The sequence below is a fragment of the Puntigrus tetrazona genome, chromosome 11 (assembly GCF_018831695.1).
Source record: "Puntigrus tetrazona isolate hp1 chromosome 11, ASM1883169v1, whole genome shotgun sequence".
NCBI classification, from domain to species: domain Eukaryota; kingdom Metazoa; phylum Chordata; class Actinopteri; order Cypriniformes; family Cyprinidae; genus Puntigrus; species Puntigrus tetrazona.
Window position 1 is genome coordinate 7387224 of NC_056709.1, and position 26812 is coordinate 7414035.

The 26812-nt window shown below is 34.7% G+C and overlaps 1 protein-coding gene across 5 annotated transcripts in view; it reads right to left on the reverse strand.

The window, feature by feature from the left end:
* LOC122354401 (ephrin type-A receptor 8-like) overlaps nucleotides 1-26812 on the reverse strand; it is a 68100-nt gene that overhangs the window by 18852 nt on the left and 22436 nt on the right. For all 5 annotated transcript variants that reach the window (XR_006252106.1, XR_006252105.1, XM_043252562.1 and 2 more), the window contains exon 3: nucleotides 10168-10831. Coding sequence is in view for 3 of the 5 variants with exons in the window: in XM_043252562.1 (XP_043108497.1) it covers nucleotides 10168-10831 (664 nt within the window). In the remaining 2 variants the exon portion in view is untranslated. The remainder of the gene's footprint in view (nucleotides 1-10167; nucleotides 10832-26812) is intronic.

Here is a 26812-nt window from a genome sequence, read left to right on the forward strand (position 1 = left end):
GTTTTAATAACAGCACAGAGACCACAACATTCACACACTTTTAGGCCTAAATGTAATATTTGTGCATTCAAATGTGCATACCCATTTGGATTAGACAGTTTAACATAAACTAATGAACTTATTCTGATGCATATTTGTCTGAATGGAATATCTGAATGGAACCGGGCTCAAATATTTATCATTAATAAATCACATTTTTATAAACTCGATATCGCTTATGCCATAGCTATCCATAATTTATTAATTGTTCATACATTTTAACTAAATAAATGTAATTTCACAATTAACCATAAAAAAATTGACCATTTAAAATTAATTTTTTTCAAAAGTGAATTGGGTTCAAAATTAAATTAAATTAAGTTAAATTAAAATTTTAAATGAACCAAATGCATTTTTTGAAAATAGAAAATGTATATTTTAATAGTCAAATAGTCAAAATGTAAACTTACAAACTGTTTGTAAATTTCACAAATAATTACAGAAAATGTAACTAAAGGAGAAGTAGAAATCTAGAAATCTTTTTATGTTTTATTCATAAAAAATATATATAAATATATAAATATATATAATATATATTTATATAATTATATTATATATATATATAAAATAAAAAAAAAAATATATATATATATATATATATATATATATATATATATATATATATATATATTTAAATATATATATCTCTTTTAGTATATGCAACACATTAATGCAGGTTTGGGGTAATATGGGGCTAAATAAGGGCTAAAGTTTTCATTGAACTTTCCCTTTAATTGATCCCAAAGCTATAAGAAGAAGAAGTGCATGAGTTATAAAGCCCACAAATACAACCCCCTATGCACAAAATAACCATATACCTTTGACACACAAGCATATCTTAATTTACGAAAATGGCTTGTGCTGGCCTGAAGAAAGCAGCCTAATTCGAAACCGGCCATGTGTAAAAATGTCTGTTTATCCCAGAGGGAGGCTTTTAATGGATATATAAGAGGGCCGTAAGGAGTTAATTGTTTGTGGCTCGCAATCTGATATTAACTACACCGTGTGGCACAGAGCACGAGGGCAGAGGAGTCTATTATCTAGTTTACTCTCAAATACTTGCATTAATATACATATATATATATATATATATATATATATATATATATATATATATATATATATATATATATATATATATATGTGTGTGTGTGTGCGGGTCTGTGTGGACGTGCATCCAATTTTGCTTCTCTTTTCTATTTTGGCCCTTAATCTTATTGTCTGTAGTTGTGGTTAGGCTGTGTCCTCCAAAGATCTCATCTTAAACTTTCCAAGCGCATGAGGGTAATTGCTATCAGATCAATTTACTCAAGAAAAGTGGTGCCTGTTTCTAAGTGCTTGATAGATGGAGACCAACTTGTCTAAATTGGGGGCGACCTTGAAGAGTCATTAACAGTAGAAGGAGAAACGCGGCCGGTGACTTTATTGACTTGGAGAATCCTCGCGATCGCGCAGATAGACTCTTATTCCCGTGATACGGAAAAAGACTTGAATAAATGAACTGAACAGAATTTAAATAACAGAACTTGCTTTGAAATGTGTTTCTGAACATTTAACAGACTTGCTGCTAACTAAAGAAAAAAAAACCCGGACGAGCTAAAAAGACTAGTAAAAGGCATGCTTTCGATTCATTCTTATATGAATAGTTTGCTCAAAAATGAAAAAATGGCCATCCAAGACATTAACATATCTGAGCATATTTCTCTCCTGATTCAGACAAGTTTGTAAGGTTCGTAAGTTACAAACTTTCGTTTCTTTTAAACACTTAATTAAGACATTAACTGGAGTCGTGTGGATTACTTGTTGATTGTTGAGAATTTTTTGTTTTTGCTGTTTGGACTCTCACGGCACCCATTCACTGCACATGATTTTTTAATGAACAAATGATGTAATGAATGAACATCATCTTGTATGGCCTGAGAAAGAGTGGATTGTCAAGTAAATTAGCAAGCAAATTATTAAATTTTTATTTGTTTATTAATAAAAATGACTTGATTAATTGATAATTGCAATAAAAAAATCTATATATATATATATATATATATATATATATATATATATATATATATATATATATATATATATATATCTTCTTTTATTTACATTCTAGAGTTTTGACAGAAGGGATTATTAATATTTTTAATTACTCTTTAAATCAGAAAATACCTTCAACAGTCAGTCAAATATCAGTGCAAAAAAAAAAAAAATAGCTTTCGTAAATGCTTTCGTAAGTGCAGCAAAATACACTATTAAATAAAATAAAAAAACTATTTTTGGGGTGAACTAGCCCTTTAAATCAGACCACCTTAGTGTTTATTTAAATACCGAACAACCCAGCGCTGTCCATCTAAAATGCCATAAACTAGTCCAAAACGGTTTCAAAAGTTTTCAAAGATATCTCAACCAGCCAGGATCAAGTTAATGATTTGTTCGGCGGTCTAACGAGATGCATCTGCACGCTCCGTGCGATCCCTGACAGTCGACTCCCAGCAGGGAAGCCCCCGTGCCTCGGACCACTGCTTCTGTCCGGTGGCTACATCGCGCACTTGCTGTAGCGTAAAGCTAATGAAGTCGTTTAATCTACCTGAACGCTCCCACAGGGGCGTCCCACTTTAATTATGTTCTTAAACGTCTCTCACATGCACTAATAGGCAGAAATGAAACATGGCACCGCGTTAACAAATCCTGGTGGAAGAAGGGACCTCAGCGCAGATATTAAAAACTTCACGGGCTGGCATTAATTTTAGCGGCTTCGGAGGTGCGTAAGCTATGTAGCAAAGCGAGTCCATGATTAGATGTCGCCCCAGTTGGCACAGAGCGTAAAGAGCATTTATCTCCATTTCTGGTGCAATAGGCTTAGCAAAACTAGTCACTCAGTTGATTTAAATAGCTTTTATTACATCTTGCGATAATATTACATTTTTTTCTTCATATTAGAAGAGAAAGAATAATGATTTATATTCATTAAATATGAACAGCGGGGTCCAAAACTCGAAATATTTTGCATTTGTTTCTAATTTAATATACTTTAAGTACAAAATACAACATTTTTATGGGCCGGAGTTACTAAACAGGGCAAATGACTGGAGGGAAAAATACTAAGGGTGATTTTCTAACACAGAACACAGACACACATACTCTATAGATATAAATATTGAGAATTTGACGAGCGCAAACGTTACTAAATCACCTTGCATGATTAATTTGAACACTCTTCTCCTGTAGATTCCCGTTTCGCCACTAATTCTTCACCACACATCTTTATCTTTAGTAAATCCTGACAGTACTATTTTGATGGCAAAAGATAAAGTAAATATGTTTTAATAAATATCTAATACAATATATAAATTATACATCTAATATAAATATATTTACAAATTAAATTTTGTCTAGTTAGATAAAATTCGTCACGGTTACCGTTTCATATTTTAATTATCATTAAAACCGTATTCCATTACCGCAATTTTAACAACTCATGATAAATAAATACCGTCCAGAATAAACCGTCCAGTTTTAGTGTTCTTAAAAGTGTTCTTAATCGCAGTGCAGCTTTATTTGTGCAGTTTTACGGAAGAAGCTGCAATTCAGCTGTAATTCATAAAATGCGTATTATCATTTATTAATAACCCTTGACTTTATTTAAAGGCTGGATTGCAAGGTTTACATTTTTTATTAAACTTTTTATATTTATATTAGATATTTGAACAAGCTATTAAATAGTTGTCAGTCAAGTGTCACTGCTTTAGTGATGTTGATTTTTAAATATAAAAACAAAAAAGTGATTTATGTGTACTTTTTGAACATCTCCATCGCATTTTAACAATGCCGCGATAATAATGATAACCACGATCATTTTGGTCACTATAATCGTGATAAGCAATTTCCATACAGTTACATTCCCAACGCTCTCAAATGTTTACTTTGTTTTCAGGTAAAAAAAAAAACAATAGCCTACTGTAATTTTTTTACGCTGTATTTGTGAAAATGACCTACATGCAAACTTTTATTTGTATTTTAAATGAACACAATATATAAACAGTATTTGGTAAGCTACATACACACACGCGCACTATTATTTGTAACATTTGTTAAAAAAAAGCGAAAAATTACAAGAAAGCAAAAGAAGAAAACCGTTGACCATCACTGTAGCGAGTCTAATTTTTCACATTTAATATCTGATGGGAATAACACTTTCAAAATGTGTTTTTCAACAGGTGTTCATGTCGATATTGTGCTGCGGTCAGCCTACAACAGCTATTTTCTTTGGAGATATCGTGCAGCCGCGTCAAACGAGACAAACGCATCTCTGTTAATGAGCATTAAATGGCTGCTAATTGTTTGATTGAATTGCTGTCACCTATCTAAGCGTGTCTAATTGAAGCGCTCGGAGCGAGGCGTTTACGGAGCCTCTGACAAAAAAAGAAGCCATCTGAATGAGAAACTCTGATGTTTTGTGTGCGGCAATTACCAGAGCCGAGCGCGCTTCTCTTGTTCTCCAGTCTTTACGCAGACTTGAACCGTCTTATGAAGTTGCTGTGATGCTACAGGCTTTGTGGATTTTTATCACATGGCCCGTTCGTTGCGTGAGAACAATGGCGATGCGAATAGGCTAATAAGACGCCGAGTTTTTGGTTTGCGAAGGCAGGCCTGTGTTCGGCGTGTGCAGAGATCGGTTTAAATTACCAGCGGAAAAATAAAGAAAACCGCGATCGAAAAATCTGATTGCATAACGCGTTTAATAATTTCCCATCATTATCAACGCCACGCTGTCGTTCGAGTCCCTTCGGCGTCATTACATTAGCAAACACGTGAGTGTTGAATACACAGAGCTCTATAAATTACAATACAAAATATGGACGGGCGCCTGCTTTTGTTTGCCAACTATTTCTGATGCATGCGCCAATATTGATGGTCGGGGAGGGGGCCGAGATTTTGAGTGACACGGTGTAGCCCCGTCTCGCTGAGATAAAATTCATTCCTTTATCGGGAGAAAGCCCTTTCCTCCAGCAGCAGTCCTCCGTCCGCCCGTCTGCGTGGTGGTCTGACAGATTAAACGCCGTCGCCACAATGGCATAGTTGCGTGCGGGGCTTTAATATTGTCCACTGGAGCCCCCCGTTTCCTCATTTAATCCCTGTGTAATACGTTGGCCAGAAAACCCTCACGCTGTACACAATGCACGCCCAGCTAAGACACAAAAAAAGGCTAATTAGTCGGCCACCCTAGCACTCCGCCCCCTCTCGCAAATCCTCATTCTTTCCATTCGCAGCCGCGGTATCTGCTTTTGTTATCGGGGGCCACCAGTGTGTTGTTGGCTGCTATTGTTTTGCTTTATTTGACATATAATGTGGCTCAAATGAAACGGTAAATTGCTGCTTGGGTGTTGGATTTTAACTACGAGCCGGCAGACATATAGACACGTTCCCGGGTTCAGTATAAGTTCTGTGGCGTGTTGCCGACTGCCGCTATCTAGAAAATGGAGGGAAAAAATAAAAGGTTTAACACAATGCTTTCACCACGACAGCAAGCAGTGTAATGCGATCAATGTAAAATGTCAGGACCAGGTGATTTCTGCAAGACCAGTACAACAAGACTTAGTAGTTTTTAGATTAGCTTTCTAGTTATTAGATAAGAGGATGACAAAAATGTATCTGTATAAACTTTATAATAAAAGAATAATCTATGTAAACTACAGTTCAAAGGGTTTTATCACCTCATGATAACCATTTTTGCATTTCTAATATAAACATTAATTTTTTTAAAGAAATATTATTTCAAATAACTGTATTTTATATATATATATATATATATATATATATATATATATATATATATATATATATATATATATATATATTACACAGTAAGTGCTGTTTAATTGCATCCAAAATAAAAGTTTTAATTGCATCAAAAAAAAAAAAAAAAAGTTTGTAATGTGTATATTCAACATTTTTTTAAACTTGAAATACTCTTTCAAGAACATCTAAACATCTTGTATTGTGAAAATCCTTGAGCAGTATCTTTGTTTTCTTGAGTTCTGTAAATGTACCTCTGTTCTCAGCCTATATATATATATACATCATACATACATATATATATATATATATATATATATATATATATATATATATATATACATATAAACACCTTAGCAAATGTCTTTTTAATGTTGTGACAAGTCTTCCTGTTAATACTTTTATAAGGCGGGCTGATTATACCGCATGAGCACAGATGGCGTCCTTCTCAACTCCTTAAAAAAATATGTAAACAGACTTTTAAAAAAAACAAAACAAACATTAATATCCTTCCCTCGACTTCAGAAAGTTATATCAAACACTTGCGCAGCACAAAACCCATCTGTGAGATGAGCGTAACAGCGAACAGAGGCCTACAACAACACAGATGACACATGCAAATAAATTACAGTATGTGCAAAGCCAAATCTCCCAAATAGCATCATATTTTCACCTGGTTGTCATGTCTGTGAGACCTAACATACAGCTAGATGTCTATTAAGTGTCTGTGTGACATATTCGATTCTGCGTGCTCCATAAACTGATTGGACTGCTTTTAGACATATCTAATGCAATATATGTATGTATACATGCACACATTAAAACGCTACAGCTCTCTTTATTTCCTTTTCATCCGATTGTACACTGTCAGGAAATAAATATCATTATCTAAGAGTGACAGACTAAAGCGTTGTGAATTTCCCTTACGCCAGCGGGCTGCCGATCCATCGCCTCATGAAAGCCAGAGAGATGCCTAACAATCACTGGAGCACACGCTGGATCGTACGGAGGAGTTTATAATTATAATCTGCGAGAGCATGAAAAGTGGAAATTGGTGGCTTGGATTGTGAAAAGCTGGCCTCTTCAACGACGTACGGTAGCTTTTGATTGGCTTTGAAATCATCTAATGTCAGGAAATGTTAAGAAGTCAGACTTGTACGCTTTTTATAACACTCAGCGACGAACAAAAGACTTCAATAAACAATTCTGAACTTGGAGACTTTCTGAATAAAGAAACGCTATTTCGTCTTGGGTAAAGTACGGCGTTCTTGTTAAGCTTCACTTTGTGCCCTCGCAATTTCTTTAGAGTACAGTTAACGCTAAAACATGCAACAATGTCCAACACTACTACAACAATACTTTTATTCAAAATTACATGAGTAATGTTTTGGAGGTAATCGACATCATACAGCGATATAACTAACGCAGTGCAAACATGCAATGCAATTTCTCCAGTATATATAACGTATATACATACTTTTTATACATTATATATTACTATTTTAACGTTAAACATATAATAAAACCATTCATATTATTCATATTTTAAATGTTTACATATTTTATTGTCTCATTCTTAATAAATCGCTATTAATCAAATCCAAAAAAAAAGTTTTTGTTTTCATAATACATCTGTGTGTGTTGTGCATATTTACTATGTTTATATAAATACGCAACCATACAGTATATATTTTGAAAATATAGACATGTCTACATTTATATTCATATATATATATATTATAAATAATATTTTATATATATATATATATAATCATGACATATTTTTTCTGAAATATATACATGTGTATTTATATATAAAAAATAAATATACACAATATACACACATATATTATGCAAACAATGTTTTTAATTGTTTTATATATATATATATATATATATATATATATATATATATATATATATATATATATATATATATATATATATATATATATACACACACACACAAAACGTATGTGAAATACGAAATATTATTTTAAATACTTTTGTATTTTAAAGCCTTTGGAAAATAAATAAATCTGGCCACAAGCCACAGCTGCTGAAAATTACATTTATGGTAAAAAATGGCAGTTGTCGAAATTCGGTAACAAATACGGTAAAATTTGCGGTAACAACATTTTAGGTTTTAAGTTAAATTTACAGTTGAATACCATAATTCCATTGACTGATATAATGTTAATATACCAACCTATTAAAGCACTGAAATCTGTTTTGTCTTGTACCGCTAACCCTTTTAACCGTAGCATTTTCACAGTTTTCTACTGTTAAAATCATGTTAATTTTTTCCAGCGCAGTAATCACATACGATCTCTGCCACAGAAACTGAACAAGAACAGGTACTGTCAATATGACCTAAAACCTCCGGAGCCCAAAGCATTTTCTGACTGTTAACCCCAGCACAACATCATCGCGGCCCTCCAAACACAATTGTTTTGCATAGAAGCCTGTTTACAAGTGCTCATGAATAAGTTAGCCCTCAGCGGCGGCCGAACATGTGGGGAAGACACTCTCCCTTGAATCTAAGTAGGTTAAATCAAGTTCCCAAATGGAGTGGATTTGACAAGGCTCCTGCTACCCCAATGAGCATGAACTATCTCATCTCCTCTGAAATAGATATTTTCCCTACATTTTCACGCCGGACCGGAAGGCCCGGGAGCAACTGCAGCCTCTGGAAACCCAAAATGAAGCTGACAGGAGAGAGACGTGAAGCTAGCGCTCAGTTTTGATCGGCACTTAAAGCCCATCGCTCGGCTCTCGGTCAAAGAAAACGGGAAGCCTTTTGACATTTTCTATCGCGACGGCATGCAATCCTTCCACGGTGGTCTGCGCTTAAAGCTTCGAGAGCGGAAAACCAGGCTTTTTTTTTTGTTTGTTTCTCGTTGTCCAAGAGCCCAGTTTGTCCGGGTTTGTCCCTGAGATGTGCGTGACTAGAGGAGGCCGCGCTAGCAGAGAATTAGCACAGCGACCCAGTTTAGACACCGAAAGCCTGACTCTGCGGCTCAGACACTTAACCTTTACTGACACGCGCAGACAGTGCCAGCACTTTAGAAAGGAGGCAGAGGAAAAAGGAAATGGATTGCCGTGAGTGCTATTAGCCACAGATCGAGCAGAAAATTACCTGACAAACTATGAGTTTGTGACGGCTTGAGTAATACGGTCAAAACAGAACGCCGCGGTACGGGCAACATGACGGAAATTGAATTACTAATAATTCCACCATTTTGGTCACGTGTCCCATAAAATATAGAGTGGATGCTCATTCCGGGGCAATGAGAACTCTGGTAAATAGATAATAGTCAAAAATATATATGTATGTATATACAGTATATACATACATGTGCTGGTCATATAATTAGAATATCATCAACAAGTTTATTTATTTCACTAATTCCATTCAAAAAGTGACACTATATTATATTCATTCATTACACACAGACTGATATATTTCAAATGTTTATTTCTTTTCATTTTGAAGATCATAACTGACAACTAACGAAAACTCCAAATTCAGTATCTCACAAAATTAGAATATTGTGAAAAGGTTCGATATTGAAGACACCTGGTGTCACACTCTAAGGAACTCTAAACACCTGCAAAGGCCTTTAAATGGTCTCTCAGCCTGGTTCTGTGGGCTGCACGATCACGGGGAAGACTGCTGACTTGACAGTTGTCCAAAAGACGACCATTGACACCTTGCACAAGGAGGGCAAGACACAAAAGGTCATTGCAAAAGAGGCTGGCTGTTCACGGGGCTCTGTGTCCAAACACATTAATAGAGAGGGGAAGGGAAGGAAAAGATGTGGTAGAAAAAAAGTGTACAAGCAATTGGGATAACCGGACCCTGGATTTTGAAAATCAAAAATGTGGGGGAGATTCACAAAGAGTGGACTGTAGCTGGAGTCAGTGCTTCAAGGATATATATATATATATATATATATATATATATATATATATATATATATATATATATATTATGTACATGTGTATGTGTGTGTAGTACATTTTTAATGTAATATAATATTCTTTAGGTTCAAAATTATTTAAAGTAAATTAAATTCACCTAAAATAACTAAAACTGTATACACATATTTTAGACTATATTATAGAATTATATAAAAACGGTTTATTTTAACAATAAATATACACATGAAACATCCTCAACAACGCCATACATCCTCATATCCTAACAAAAAAAAAAACGGAAAAAGAGACTAAAGGCACATCTAGTTACCAGAATACAATTGACTGGATTGGTGTAAAAAATCCAGTTCTCCGACGTATTCAAAATGCGTGCAGAATAATGCTGTCACTCACCAATGCAGTTGTCTCTGTGCTCCTCGAAGCCGGCGCTGCACACACATCGTCCGATCGGAACGAGCCACTCTCCCTCAGCGCTGCAGTACATCTTAGGAGTGTCCCTCTCCTCCGCGTGGTCCACACACTGACCTCTGACCTCCACCAGCGAGGACGAGTCGGCCCCCGTGACCACGTCCGTGAAGACGGCCAGGTTGCGAGCCATTCCCGTGCAGCGCTTGTAATAGACTCGTACGGACACGATAGCGATGCAGGCTCCTATATCCTGGAAAGCCAAGTAGAAGCCGCGTTTGCTGAGCGGCCCGACGCCGCGGATCTCAGTGTTCAGCTTGAGTCTCCTGACGCCCAGGTCCACGTTGGTGAAACTCTCGTCCGCCGCGATGGTGTCGATCTTGGAGAACTGACTCTCCCAGATGGTGGTGCCGACGTCTCGGTCGGTCTCGTAGTAGTAGAGGTTAAAGGTCTCTTTGCAGGTGCCGAGCACGCCTGGCATGCTGTTGCAGTCTCGCAGCGTGAACTTGATCTCGATGTAGATCCGCCGCGCGCCGTCCCGCTGGATCCAGTTGGTCCTGAGCCAGTTGTTTTGACTCGGGCTCATGACATTACACACCTGGTACGTGTGGATGGGGCTGAAATACTCGTCCATTTCATTGATCGCATCCCACTGGCAAAGACAGAACGAGAATCAAGGTTGTTATCTCTCTAACTAAAAATAAAAACGGTGCAAAAAAAAAAAACCATCATTAAAATAACAGATTTAAATAACAGAAAAAGTATTTTATTTTTAGCTAGCTTGCATTGCAGCATTTCCGTTTTTCATTCCCAAATGACTTAAAATAATAATAAAAATAATAAAAATGGCAAAAGCACTAAATAAAATTACTAAAACTTTGAATAAAAATAGAAAAAATTTATATTGTAGTATAATAGCACATAATTGACTATAGTATAATATATGTAATAATATCATATAAATAAATATATGAAATGTAATCAATAAATGATTTTTATTTAATAAATATTTTTATTTAATATCTAATGCAATCATTTATGGGGAAAAAGTAGTCGCTATGTTGAGATCACCTGAACAGATAACAACAATGAAAATATAATAATGTGTGTGTGTGTGTGTGTGTGTGTGTGTGTGTGAGTGTGTGTGTGTGTGTGACAACATAAAAGTGTGTGTGTGTGTATATCTGTCTATCTATCTATCTATCACACACACACACACACACTATCTATCTATCTATCTAAAAGTTTAATGTCTATCTATCTGTCTGTCTATCTATCTATCTATCTATCTATCTATCTATCTATCTATCTATCTATCTATCTATCTATCTATCTATCTATCTATCTATCTATCTATCTATCTATCTATCTATCTATCTATCTATCTATCTGTCTATCTATCTGTCTATCTATCTATCTATCTATCTATCTATCTATCTATCTATCTATCTATCTATCTAATATAAAATATTTTCATATAAAATATAAAATACAATACACTAAAATACAATAAAGCCAGTGAAAAAGTGAAAAAAGTGAACCTACACGCTCAAAATGTGCTGTTGCAAACACCTCTTTAATGCAATAGAGATCTTATTTGTGGATTTACATATTTACACTGTGAAGATTCTTATAAATCACTCCATTATTATTTCAGCAGCATATCACTTTTCAGAGCAACGTGCACGAGAGCTTCTTTAAAGCGTTTACATATGCATTGCGGTGCATAAGATTAATTTCATGATGAATGTGGCCTGCGTTTCCTTAATAACGTTCAGAATCCCTCGTTATTCATGGGTGGTTTTGTGCGGTTTAAGCAGTTTCTTATGCAATGCAAATAATCAGGCATGAATAAATATTTTATTATGAGTTGCAAATGAACTTAAAGATTCATATCATGAGCCTGAAGCAAAAAATGGAAATGCTGATCAATGTGAATGAAGCCGTCCGCGACCGTCCACTGTACTGGTCACGGAACAACAAACCAAGAAACAATATTGTAAAATAACTACCTAAAGGTTGTTGCTACTAATTTAACTACACTTTTCAGCATGAGCTGAAACCCAAAACACAGTCTGTTACTTACATTTACATTTAGTCGTTTAGCAGACACTTTTATGAGGACGACAATAGCAATCAAAACCAAAATAAAAATGTGATAAAATACTATATATAATAAAAAGTGCTATGACAAATCCTGGTTAGCTTAACACAGCCCACGTAGCATGTGGTTATCACGTTATGATTTGTTATCATTATCATATTTTTTTTGTGCAAATAGAGTTTTAAACTTTACTTTAAAATAACTACGATGAAGCTCAAAATATTATAAGTCTATAACTAACTTATAAAGAGCTGCATAGTTTTGGTTCAGAAACAATAAGGGTTATTGAACAAATAAATCTTGGGTGGCAAAATTAAACTCACAATCACATTGACACTAAATACTGTAAAAAAATCAATACAGTAGTATACGGAGTACACAACAGGAAATGCAAAGCTAATAAACCGCATTTATCAAAATATTTGGAAAAAATCTAATGATTTTATTAAAAACAATAACTTACCTACCAAATGGGAAAATAAGTTTAATATAAAGTACTAAAACAAATAAAGCATATATATATATATATATATATATATATATATATATATATATATATATATATATATATATATATATATATATATATATATATATATATACACTAAAAAACTAAAATAAGAAATTATAATATTATACTAAAATATAGAGTCAAAAACAGCACCATGTTACTAAATATTTTTAGCTAAATAAATATATTTATAAATTTTATAAATAAATAAAAAGAATAAAAGTATATATATATATATATATATATATATATATATATATATATATATATATATATATATATATATATATATATATACATAGATAGTGTTTGGATCTGTGGTTGAAATAATAATAATAAATGTAAATACAAAATTAAACAAAAAATAATTTATAAGAAAAATATACCACTTCACAGGATAAACAGACTCAAACCGGCAGCAAAACTAAACTCTGTCCCTGCTTGAAATAAATACATGACTTTGCCGCTCCTAAAGCAGCTTCCTCGACACTGAAGATAAATAATTAAAATCTGGGTTCCTCAAGACTTCTAGAAACATTGATAAAATATGCTATACAACTTTTTTCAGCCTGAACACTGAGGGGATTTCTGGTAGACGGTCAAGAACAACAGCAGTCCATCTTAAGGGAAGCGCGTGTTCTCTCCTCCGTGATAGAGCTGTCTGTGGCCAACTAGCTCTTCTCTCTGGACCTGCTCATGAAGGCTAGGAGCTCTGTGAAAGACATCCGGTGGTCCGCGTAGAGATCCTCGCGAGAAAAAGCTTTCATCTCTGGAGCTCCGCCGCCCAGCGTTGAACATTCACTGCTAATTACTAGCGGAAGAACTCTCAATAACGAACGTCGTTGTATAATGACGTACAAACAATATGATAAAGTCTCTATTAGTATAAACTGACATCTTCTGTGGTTAGGTCTCTGGATTAGTTCAAAGGGTACAACTAAATGGCTAAATAGCTAGCAACTTGAATGTTGCACGCACAGGTTAAATCCTATTAAATGTAAAGTTTTTGGAAATGACAAAATAAGAGCGAGCCATTTTATTTACAGTGAAAAGAAAAAAAAAATTCTCAGTACTGTCTATGTGACAGATGATTCGTGTTTTTTAAATGTTACTACTGTATTTTTAACAGTAAAGCTCTGCCTCTCACAGATTTATTTACCATAAATCTGCAAAAATTGATTTAAAATAAAAGTACTCAATACACAAAATAAAACATAAAATTGTCATTAGAATTATTATAAAATTGACATAACACATATAACTGAAATGTAAATATAAATACTTGCACATACTGAAAATGGCCAATTGTTTAACTGAAATAAAATAAATAAAAAAAAACGACAGAAAATAAAATAATAACAGAAAATATATATATTTTTTAACAATCCAACAAACACTCAATCAAAATAATAAATATTATAAAATGATATAAAAATACTGAAATAATACTGCTGCAATGCATGTTGCTTAGCATGAAAGGTTTCACATCTGCATTTGTGCACTTATGGCTTTAGCATCACAAAGCGTTATGTTGTTATGGTTTTGTGTCCTGTGGAGAGCCTTGTTCTGTTATTAGCCTGATACTCTTTCAAGGCTAATCTCACATCTATTTTCTCCTCTGTGTATATTATTACACACTCGTACATGATATACAACGAGATAAACAACAGGGCGACATGTAAACAAGACTGGAATGTGTCTGACAGAACAGATACTACAAGTGAGGGCTTCATCATCCAAAAAAAAAAAAAAATTATTATATATATATATATATATATATATATATATATATATATATATATATATATATATATATATATATATATATATATATATATATACATACATATATATATATACACATACATATATATACACATATATATATATATATACATATATATATATATATATATATATATATATATATATATACATATATATATATATATATATATATATATATATATATATATATATATATATACACACATATATATATATAATTTTATACAAATAAAATATAAATTAAAATAAAAAATATAAATTAGTTATTGCCAAACAGAAAAAGAAGTACTGAAATTACAAAAAGAAAACTGAAAAAAGAAATAAAGTATTTCATAAACTAGAAATATTTTATTTTATTTTATTCGATATAGATGCACATTTTTTATTTTATTATTATTATTATTATTATTATTATTATTATTATTACGTTTTTTGTTCTGTTACATTTAACCTGTTCTTATTTCATTAAAAACGTAAAAATCCCTTATTCCTGTTTTTTATCAGTCATAAAGCGGTCCGCCAAATCTTTTCACTGCTAACTTCCAAACAGTGATGGGAAAAGCCCAAGTTTAAGGCCGTCACAGCAGAGCCAGCGCTCTATCATTCAGCTCCCGCTGGCCTTGGCTAGATCTCCTCCTCTGAATACATTACGGACACGGCCGGCCTAATTGAAAGGGAAAACGCTGACCTCAGAGGAGCCTTGAGCTCGGCCACCGTGAACTTGGCCTCTCCTCACAAGAACATCCTCCGAAGCAGCAGATTTCCTCGCTTCCCTGGCCTCACCTCGGCCCGCGCTTCCCATGGGGAAACTACAAGAAGCCCGATGCGGTAATTAAAATGTTGGATTCGAGCGAACGCCGTAACCAGCCTCCCACTTTGAGTCTTTAGCGGTTAAATTTAATTTGTCCTTGCACTAATGATTAGATTAGAGAGTCTGTTCAAATCTAACGCTTTGCAGGTTGGCTCGAGGGCTGCCAGTAATTCGTTTAGTTCTTTCATGAGGTCTCCGATAAAAGTCTGCGTTTTGTTTTAGCTACATCACATATTAGGCGATCAATGAGAAAAAACCATTGAAATGAATCAAAGCGACGGTACAACGAGCCGCGACGAAAATCCTTCTGCTCAGATATTTTTCATCTAATAGACACTTTTTATGTAAATTGAACTAATCTACATAATCTCCATATCGATATAAAAGGTATTATTTCTAATGCGGATCCATGGCTTCACAGATCATGGAAAACTAGAAACTTTTATTCAATGAGAAACTCTTTATTGAAGCACTTTTTAAAAAGATTTTTTTATAAGAATTACAAAACAAAACCATAACTGATAATAATATAGTCATTATAAATTCATGTGATGTTTTTAAATTGATACATAAAATGTGTTTAACTGTATATTATTAATGCAACTTTTGTTTATTAAATAATTACATTATAAATAGAATTTAAATGAATTATTTACAGCTTGCTGACAGCTTTACAGAAGATATAAACATGTTAATATATGATAATAAAACAAAATACAATAACGTACATAAATACAATAACAATCCTTAATTAAATTTTAATATCTAATATAATTAGAATATAATATAATTAAATGAATTATTGTTTTATTGATCTCCATTAACTTCACTTTCTTGATGTAATCAGGTAATAATAATGGGCAATAAACGTTTATTAAATTAATACAGCTTTATTATATAATAAACTCATTATTAATTTAAAATAAGAAAAAGTTTTATTATAATAAGAACATTTTATTTCGAACGTTCCAAAAAATTAATTATAACATAATACATAAATTATAATAATCTGAAATTCTTCGTCAATTCAAAATAAATCGAATTAATGTTTGAAATGTTAATACACAATATTATAATAACTTAATTTAAATAAAGTAATTGTTTTAGTGAGTGATAGTCTCTTTGGGTCCACGTTGGCTCTGTTTATGCAGGGGCCCTCATTAACTCACTTTTAGCGTCTTTAAATAAAATATTTTAGTGTCTCATTTTTCATTTTGGTGAAATTTTATGGGACACATCAAGCCCGTCAGTGCAGAACCAGGGGAGATCGTCCTCCTGAATGCATCCATTCAGAACCCGCGCCGTTGTTCTTGGAATGAGCGTGGCACAAAACAAAACAAACAGCTGCAAACATACATGCAGCGCTTCTGAAACACATCCCAAGAGCCATTCACGGAAGATGTCACCAAAAATACACACAAAACGGCACTTGTTCCCTCCGCTTCTGTACAAATCTGCAATAAGCATTTTCCCAAAATAATGTGCAAATAACACTAACAGGAAAGTGCCAAGGTTCTCTTAAAGACACAGTTCACCCCCAATTTCAGTTTATTTTATCTGCTCAACCTCTCTTCTTTCCACAGTGAGGACATTTGACTTTTTTTTTAGCGTTTTGTCCATATGCTGAAAGTCAATGAGTTTCAAAGTACCAACATATGTGTACTCTACATATAAAACCATTCATGATCTGAAATCGCTTGAAATAAGCAAATTGCGAACTATCCCTTTAAGCCGCAACATTATGCTGGTAAAAATGGAAGTAGTAGTGTATTCTGATGCAAATAGTGATTTCTAATTTATTCAAAGTTAAATATATTTTGCAGCTTTTATACGGAAACTGTGATAGCCTACCGTTGAATAGTATGGGGTAAATATGACCGATCAATCAACTTATCCTTTTATTGAACAAGCAAGAATTAAACTGATTAAATGTGACACAAAATACATTTACAATGTTAGTAACATATTGCAAAAGTAAATAAATAAATAAAATAAAAATTTGATTAACTTTCCATTCATCAAACTATCCTGAAAATAGTAAGAAATAGAATTGGTGTTATCAAAAACATAAAATAACTCTTAATTCAAAAACCGTATAAGAACAATATGCGCTAATATTTAATTAGTGTAAAGTTGAACTGTATACAGTTTTTATAACCTAGTTCATAAAGCAGGTTAGACCCTCTTCAAAATGACCAGTTTTGAAACAGTAGGAGAAGAATAGTGTGAAAAGCCATAAATGCTATACTGGCAGGGAAAAGTCCTGTCTCAGTTCTCGGTGATCCAATTTAAGATTAGCAGAGGATAAAAAAAAAAAAAAACCCTTTGAATCTGGTTTGACAAAAGCAGCACAGAACAACTGGGCATGCTGGGCTGGTATTTGCAGTGACACAATCACGTAGCATCAAGGCAGACGCTTCATCTCGTAATCCCGATTCGCTCAAGTGTGAGAAATCTTGATTTGAATTGAAATCTCTGCCTGATGATTGGAATACAGCCTTTGTCGGCGGTAACCTTTGTGAAGCGCGTCTGTTAATTGCGTATGTCGGCCTCGCGCTCGCACGCGGAGTTATGCTCCATCCACGGCCCTGTGGGTTAACAACATCTCCCCCTGTCATCCCCTGTTAACATGTGTTCGGCGCTTCAGAGCAGAGTCCAATAAAACGAGCCCAGCGAGAGTACGGCAACCGTTAAAGGCTTGGAACGGATAGAGAATGGCTGCCCTACTGAAACATCAATATACAAACGAGCAAATAAAAATTTGCAAAGATTTGCGATCAAAAGTCTCGTTGTGAATTCAAACAACTCATATTTGAGCAAACATTAAATCATTGAATCCACATTTATTTTAGAGCTATATATTCACATCGCACGTCTATTCGTTGTACCTTAAATTAATTCCATCACCTGCTCACCAAAGGATCCTCCGCAGGATTATTGCAGGATGCATTGATTATTTTCATGATTTAACAGCTGATAAATCATGAAAATAATCAATGAAAATAAATCATTAAGGCATTTAAAGATTAAACTTTAATATTAAACTCGGCCCATGAATAACAATAATGCTTACCATTTTCCATTGACATCATAATCCACCAACATATCTGTTTAAAGCAGTTTTGAATATTTTTGTTGAATATTTCTCTGATTTCACCTGATTCCCTGAATAAAGCTGCATTATAAATAAATAACTTGTTTTTTTACCTGGAAGCAATGGTTTAAAGACATCCATGCGGGTTACTTGTAGATTATTGTGATGTTTTTCTATCGGCTGTTCGGACTTTCATTCTGGCGGCACCCATTCACTGCAGAGCATCCATTTGTGCTACATTTTTCCAAATCATTTCTGATGAAGAAACCACCTCATTTACGTCTTGGATGTCCTGAGGGTGAGTACGTTTTCAGCACATTTTGATCTATTGTTTTATACGGAACTGCAGAAAGCCTCCAGTGCTATGAAAAAGCAATAAAATTTTTCCTCTGAGCAGACGTCTTTACTGACCACTGATATAATGCTCTTGTACAAACACATTTTCTTGACACCAAAAATCTGCCAACCTTCTGGACCCTACGAAATATTTGCTCAAGACCTTTGCTTTCTCTTCACTGCTTCAGAGGTGATGAAATATCAGTATTTATTCAAGCTCCTGTGTTCCTGAGCAGACAGAAGGGGAGAGAGAGAGAGAGAGAGAGAGAGAGAGAGAGAGAGAGGACATCCTGCTCTTCTTATTAAGATGAAGCTGTTCCAGCTAGATAAGTAGACATTTTTTTTTCAACGTAATTACTCCAAAAGCAACTGAGAACCACCATCAAACTATCAAAACTATCAGAACCTCACAGACGCGCGTTTAGAAAGGATACAGTACATTTAGAAAAATCTAGACTTCAAAATGCAAATTAAACATCTGTATAAAATGCAGAAAAGTCTTAGATATTTTCCAGTAAAATTACTGCGAGCGTCACACAATTCTGACTGAAATTCGATGAGGTTAAGGCTATGATTGGTTATCAAGGCACGTGTGATCCAAGTTGATCGTTACACTTTCTCCAATATAAGGTAATACAGACCCTTAAGCAATACCTCCCTTTAGTAAAGACCACCTGTGATTCAAGAGCCTGGAGCTCACATCTCCAAAAACAAAAACAAGTTTTCAATTAGATGTTAGATGTAAAACTACATTTACAACTACATCTGTCATGACACTCGATGTAAGAAATACCAGTATCACTCCTCTCATCCAATCGGATTCGAGGACCAGAAAAAACTGATGTTTAAAAAAATAAAAAATAAAGATGATTTTGAATGATGGCTTGCTGGTATCTGATTCATGTCAAATATACAGTATATAGACGCCCCATTCGACCGCTCCATGCACGTAAATGCATCCGCCATCTTGGAACGGTCCACTTGATGTCATTCACCATACTGTAGGTTCGCTCGGGGCCGCAGGGTTCGCAGATAGTCAAACGTGCGGGATTGTGGATAAGGCCGGGAATCGATTCCGAGGCGTTGGGAATCTTGGGAATCCGTAGATAAGATTTGAACCGAAAAAGGCTCTGAATGAGGAATCGATTCCCCTTGATGGGATCGATTCCAAAGTTTGGAATCGATCCCATCAAGGGAATCGATTCCTGTTTCAGTTCAATAAAGCTTATCTATGGATGCCTCTCGAACGGAAGGCTGCGTCGTAATATATTACCTATTGGTCTTTTAATTCTTTTGCGCTTTAAGCGTTTAATTTTTTGCGCATTGCTTTATTGTTTTTAAATGTTATTTTTTTGCTATAAGAAAAATTTATTAAATCTGTTATACTGTAATATGACAACACTTTCTACCACAAAATTTCTACATCGTGATAAAAGCGTTAACAATTAATCGCAACATGGAAATTTCATACCTGCATATGCCTATTGCACATACCTACACACACACACACACGAAATAATAGAGCGCATTGCAACCTGGGTACTTTTAATATGCTATTTACTGTTAATTCTGGAGTTTTAAATGTAGGTGTGTTACAATGTGTTACAATTTCTCAATTTCGGTCTAAAGTTTATTGCTTGCTTCGTTTGAATGCTGGTCACGTATTTACCCAACATTCGTTTATTCACTTTTAATGCATTAAGTTTGCTGTGCGGCACCCGAGGGTGTTTCTCAGCCCTTCGCGAAGCAGTCTTGACGTGAATACAGCGTGATGCAATCATTGCACGTCTATGACAGCGTGGCCGCTCGGACGGCATTCAGGTGCTGCATTCACTCCCTAAGTAATGCTGCGCATCCATGCGACAGCGCGCGGTGACATCTGGAGACGTGTTTGGCGTTAACGGGGGAGTGGGCGGACATCTGGATACATCCATATCATCTCCCTCTCAGAGTCCATTTGTCATCGTCTCCGTCTGCCTTATCACTGCTATCGATTGTGGTGGGTGGGCGAAAAAAGGAGGTGGGTGTCAATAGACGTGTCACGGCAAACATGAGCCAGATAGGAGCATAATGAAGTCATCGGACAGCAGCTGTCAAGGCCTGACTGATTTGGCTTAGTGACAGCCGATGGCGGCTGGAGGCCTGCAGGAATGCGCGGAAGGCTGAGATATCTGCCAGGGGTCGGCCCGGGGTCAGCCGTCTCACTGCCAGCTTCAATTGGACTGTAAAAAGACATCTCACTATGAGTTCATGAAGGCCATAAATGATTCAGGGCCGGCTGACTGCAGTGAGGATCCATAACAATGCATTCAGAGACAAACCCAGCATCGGGCATCTATCGTTAGCACCACATTTATGTAAGTAAGCCTTGATTAAATATTTAAGACTTTGATTGACCTAGCGGCTGAGATGATGTTGGAAAAGGCAAGCATCTATCTATCTATCTATCTATCTATCTATCTATCTATCTATCTATCTATCTATCTATCTATCTATCTATCTATCTATCTCGACGAATAGAGCTGAATTTCAGTTTACTTAGTTTTTTTTGCATTACGTCTGCTAGGAATCAATTCCATGTGAGTTAGAATTCTGGAAATCAACTGGAATTTAAAAGGCATCCTCGATTCATTTGGGAAGGATGCACAACCCACCCAGCTAGTGCTGTTGTTGAAATAAAGTCCAAATACAGTAAAATACGAATAACGGATCGAAAAGCATTAACTTGATCATCACAAAAAATAAGAAATGTTATCTTGGCAACATGACTTTTTAATTATTTTTTTACTGAAGTAAAAATAGGCACTAAGATTATTTAAATTAAAACTGAAATGGATGCAAATAAAAAAATGACAAATATGCATGCAAAAAATATTACAAAAATGACATAACGAAATAGCTATAAATAAGCTAATTCTTTACAACTTAAACATTTCTTAAACTTTAATTATAAAAAATAAAACCAAACTGTAAAATTGCTTAAACTATAACTGAAATAAATAATAAAAAGATTTTCAAAAATGTGAAAAACTGAAAACGTTTGTACACTAACTACATAGAAACACCCTGAAAACCAGCAAGAACGACCTGGCAACCACTGAATATATAAAAATACTGTTTATAAATATTATAACAGTACGCCATAGCAACGATCAGGTACCATTTTGTCAACCACACAGAACACACGAGCAACAACCAGACAGAATAATCTGGCAACCCCTGAATAAACATAAATGAAATCCCAATTTTAAATATTTCTAAATAGTCTCATAGTAGACCAGAGCAAAACTCCCTAGCAACCCCTTGACAACCACTCAAAACTCCCTAGCAGCCAGCCAGAACCGCCCGCTAACCACAAAGAACGCCCTCATATTGCGTGACCTTTTTTACTATATTTTTTATTTATGACATAACTTTTTTCGCCTGATCCATGTTAAACCCAGGGTTATACACGCATGCAACAGGTGTCAGCTGCACACACAAGAGGAGGTTTAAAAAAAGAGCGCAGATTCTTCACTTTTCAGTCCATGTCAGCTCCTCATCACTCCTTTCTGCTTTATGCTCGCACAAACTTCCATAAGCCTCCTGCTTGCATGAGGGAACGTGATGGATTTCATAGTCAAGGTGCTGGTTTAATCCAATTTTAATCCATCTCCCCGGGCCGGAGTTTGAGATGGCTTTTATTCCTTTTGTCAGGTTACTGCTGAGAATGCAGCCCATTCTCATTTTTCATTCATACTAACGTGTACAAAAGACTTGTGCGCACACAAAAGCGCATTAAAAGATACGCAATAATTCATTTAAGAAGGGGTAGCGCAAGCTATCAAAACCCTATATATACTGCATGTATTTAATCTATATTTAAACAAAATCTCAACAAATTAGTTGTATGTAATTGTTAAAAAGAATTATATATAATATATAATATTTCTGTAATATAAAAAATTAATTTAAATTTAATTAACATTTTTTCTTTGTTTAATTTATGTGTATTAGGGGTGTAACGATACACAGATTTCAGAATGTGTGTATAAACAGTACGCCAAATAAAAATGATAACAGTGTATATCATATGCACACCAACAACATTTCATATCATAAGCATGTGAAAACTGTGTATTACATGCACGCCAAACATGTGCGCGTTATATATATATGCCAAAGTCCAAATTAAATTTAGGTTTGGGTTATGTTGTGTTTAGAACTGAAATATTTTTAACTATAACTGAATGTATTTAAAAAGCAACTTTTTCAGTAAACCACTATTTTTTCTTTGGTTAATATCTAAATTATGCAAATCGATATTATTTAAATATTAACATTGTATTAAATTATATTTAAATCATATAATAATGTATGCATTATTAATCGATTTTATTTAAATGTGTCTATTAAAAAAGAAAAATAAATGTGTAAAAAAACCCAACATTTTTATAAATATTAAATACCAAATTATTAAAATATATATTTAGGTTTTTATTTATGCATTGTGTATTTTGATATCGTTACATACATTTACAAAATGTGTATATTAAATAAAGAAAAAACAAAAATAGCTTATGTTGTACAGATTAAAAACTTTTCAACAATATAAATTATTGTTGTTATTTAAATATATAAATTACAAATATAAATATATATAATTTTGCTTTATTAAAATATATTTAATATTTTGCCAAATAAATAAATTAATTAATTAATTAATAAATAAACTGCATGTATGATTTTCTAACTGGAAACACCTTTATCTTGTTGGATGTCTATCAGGAGCTACAAAGCCATTAACGTATTTAATGGCAATCTTCATTAGTAAAATTATTTCTAGAACATTAATCCACTAAAACTGCGTTGATACATGGCCCACTAAAAAACAAGATGTGACAAGCTTCCAGATCTCCCAAGAGCCAAGACGCAGATATAAATGTAACGTACTGAACAGCTGTCAGAGAGAACACAACATGGCATTAGTTACCATCACAAGTGAGATAAAGCTTTCAGTACATGATAGTCAAAGACCTGCTTACGAATTAGCGGTTCGAGACATCATTTAGCGTAATACGCCAGAGAAAGCGAACTTCATTTTGGCCTCCGAGACTCTAATCAAGTCCAAACAAGCATCAACTCCAACTTACACGATGAGACACACGACAGATTTGCTTTAACCATATGCTACATTTACTTCTAGCTGTGCTCAACGAGTGTGCGAAGCGACCCGGAGTTACAGAAGTCCTCCTCGCGAGACACAATCTGCCACGGAAAACGTTTTATCATCGAACCCACGAGACACACGCGGCGAGGCGACGGCGAATACGTCACAAGCACACGAGCGCAAAAAGAAAAAAAGTCAAATGGAAAGTGCAATCTCTTTGTGCTCTGCTCTTTTTGTCCCTGACGGTAACACGCATTGTGAGGCACGGCGCACTTCGCCGGAGTCACGTAGCATTCAGAAGAAGACTGAATTTTAAGGAAATGGAAGTGGCCAATCCTGGAAAAAGACGAATGGATGTAGAAGAAAGTGTCTATGCAGCAAGTCCTTCTGTAAATTGGAATCAGAGGCACAATGCAGGCTGAAGTATTTAATCCATCAATAGCGATGCTAGCAGACAGCGGCGTAGCGCTTTAACACGAGGGTCAGGCCTGTGACTACCAAACAAACTGTATTTACCATCTACGTGATCGGCATGCGCCGGCATTTTGTTCGGACCGACAAGAGGAACTGTCTGTCAGGTCTTGGGGGAATCATGTATCGCTCGGATGTTGCTCAGAAGACTCAGTGGAGATCTCTACATGTGTGTTTCAACGAGCAGAAACAAAGGAGACAACTGTTGACTATAGACCAGTGAAAGTGACATAAACATAGACGTATAAAACAATCTCAGATCATTCATTCATATATATATGTGTGTGTGTGTGTGTGTGTGTGTGTGTTAATGGTTAGTTAAAAGTTAGACAACTCACTATGATTCATTCGTCATGAATAATTTTGGAGTATTTTTTTTTTCCAAGTTATATTGCCCTATGAATTTTCCTCATAAAATTTTTGGAAGACTAATTTTAAATATTTTAAATATTTTTTTAATATTTAAAAAAAAAAAAAAAATATATATATATATATATATATATATATATATATATATATATATATATATATATATACTTATACTATTTTATGAAATTCTATGCAGACTAAATTATTTGGGAAATTATCATTAGATTATAATTTAGATCAGGAACAAATCCTTAAACATATCATTACATTCTTTCCAGAATAAATTATCTAGGATATTTTAATATGAAATTGCTGTTGGATGTTTTTAAAAAATGATTTACTTAAAAGAAATTACGAGATTAAACCAAACTAATGGAGATGCTTATTTCTAATTTGCTAAGACACCAAAGTGATCTTAATATGATTTCCTACATATAAAACATTACTTTTTAAGTTGACCCTTAATTACAACTTTGCTAATATATATATAGATAGATAGATAGATAGAAGATAGATGGTTGGATGGATGGATGGGTGGATGGATAGATAGATAGATAGATAGATAGATAGATAGATAGATAGATAGATAGATAGATGATAGATGGATGCATGGATAGATAGATAGATAGATAGATAGATAGATAGATAGATAGATAGATAGATAGATAGATAGATAGATAGATAGATAGATAGAATAAAACCTCTGAAAATTAATACAATTATAATTTGTTATATTTGAATAATTTGCCAGAATCTAAATCCCGAGCTCCCCACACGAAGCGAAGCTGCGGCCGTTTAATTTTTTCTCTGAAACCGCTCGTGCGAATTCATCTTCTAGAGCTAAAACTCAGCAAGGCTCTCCACTTAATCTCGCCGCCGTCCAGCTAACGAGAACTGAGATATTAAAGAGCTTTCATTTGTTATTTATCCTCGCTCTTTGCTGACTTTGTGTTTGGAGTCAACAGATCTGAAGTTGAACGCATGCGTAAAAAAAAAAAAAAGAAGTAAAGTACAGCTATTAGAGAAGCAAGCGTGTATCCCGGGCGCTGCGGCTTGTAAATGAGATGCATTTGTCGGGGCTCATTTCAGCGGGGACCGCCGCAGTCACATCAGACAGGTACACTAACTAATGCCGAGCTGTTAAAGTACGCCACTAATTTTAGCGAGCTGTCAAGTAATAATTGGGGAGGAGGTGTTCGCTGTGCCGGTGCGAATACACACGCTAACATAATCTATTTGCGGAAATGATTTTTACAGTCGAGAGAAGAAGAAATAACTGCCTGCTTCCCGCAAGAGACGGTTTAATCGCCGTTCCAGGCCTTCGCCGTTTAAGTGATTGAGTGGATGCGAATGGAAAAAGGTGGCAAAGTTCAAGTAAATAGCTCGCGTTATTCGCCGAGAATACATTTAACAAACAGTAATTAGAGGGCAAATGCAAACGGGGATGCTCGTTATCTGGCAGTTTTACCGCGGTACGGCTTGTTGACTCGCGTCGCAGGCGCACTTCGGTGAATTATGTATGTCCCGTTTTCTAGCGTTCGGGTCGTAGTACATGTGCTCTCCGTACAGGAGGAAATCCATTTCATTTGAGCGCCTTCGTGACTGTATGGTCATTCACAAACTCTCTCTCTCTCTCTCTCTCTCTCTCTCTCTCTCTCTCTCTCTCTCTCTCTCTCTCTCTCTCTCTCTGTCTCTGTCTCGCGCTTTCTTTCTCACGGAGGAAAGTGACTGAACACCTACCGAGTTTCAAATTGCTGTAAAATTAGTTGCCGGTAACTTTATAAGCTACCGCAACGTTGTACATTTAGACTGACTTCTTAACATTACATTCTTAACCATACCTGTAAATAATTATAGAAACATACACTATTGAGAAAGTAAACGAAAAGCATCTTAAGCTCCATCTAAGGCTCCATTTATTGATCCAAAACCAGAATTACTGTGAAGAATTATCACAATTTAACAGTACAAAATATATTTGAATTGCTATTTATGTTAAG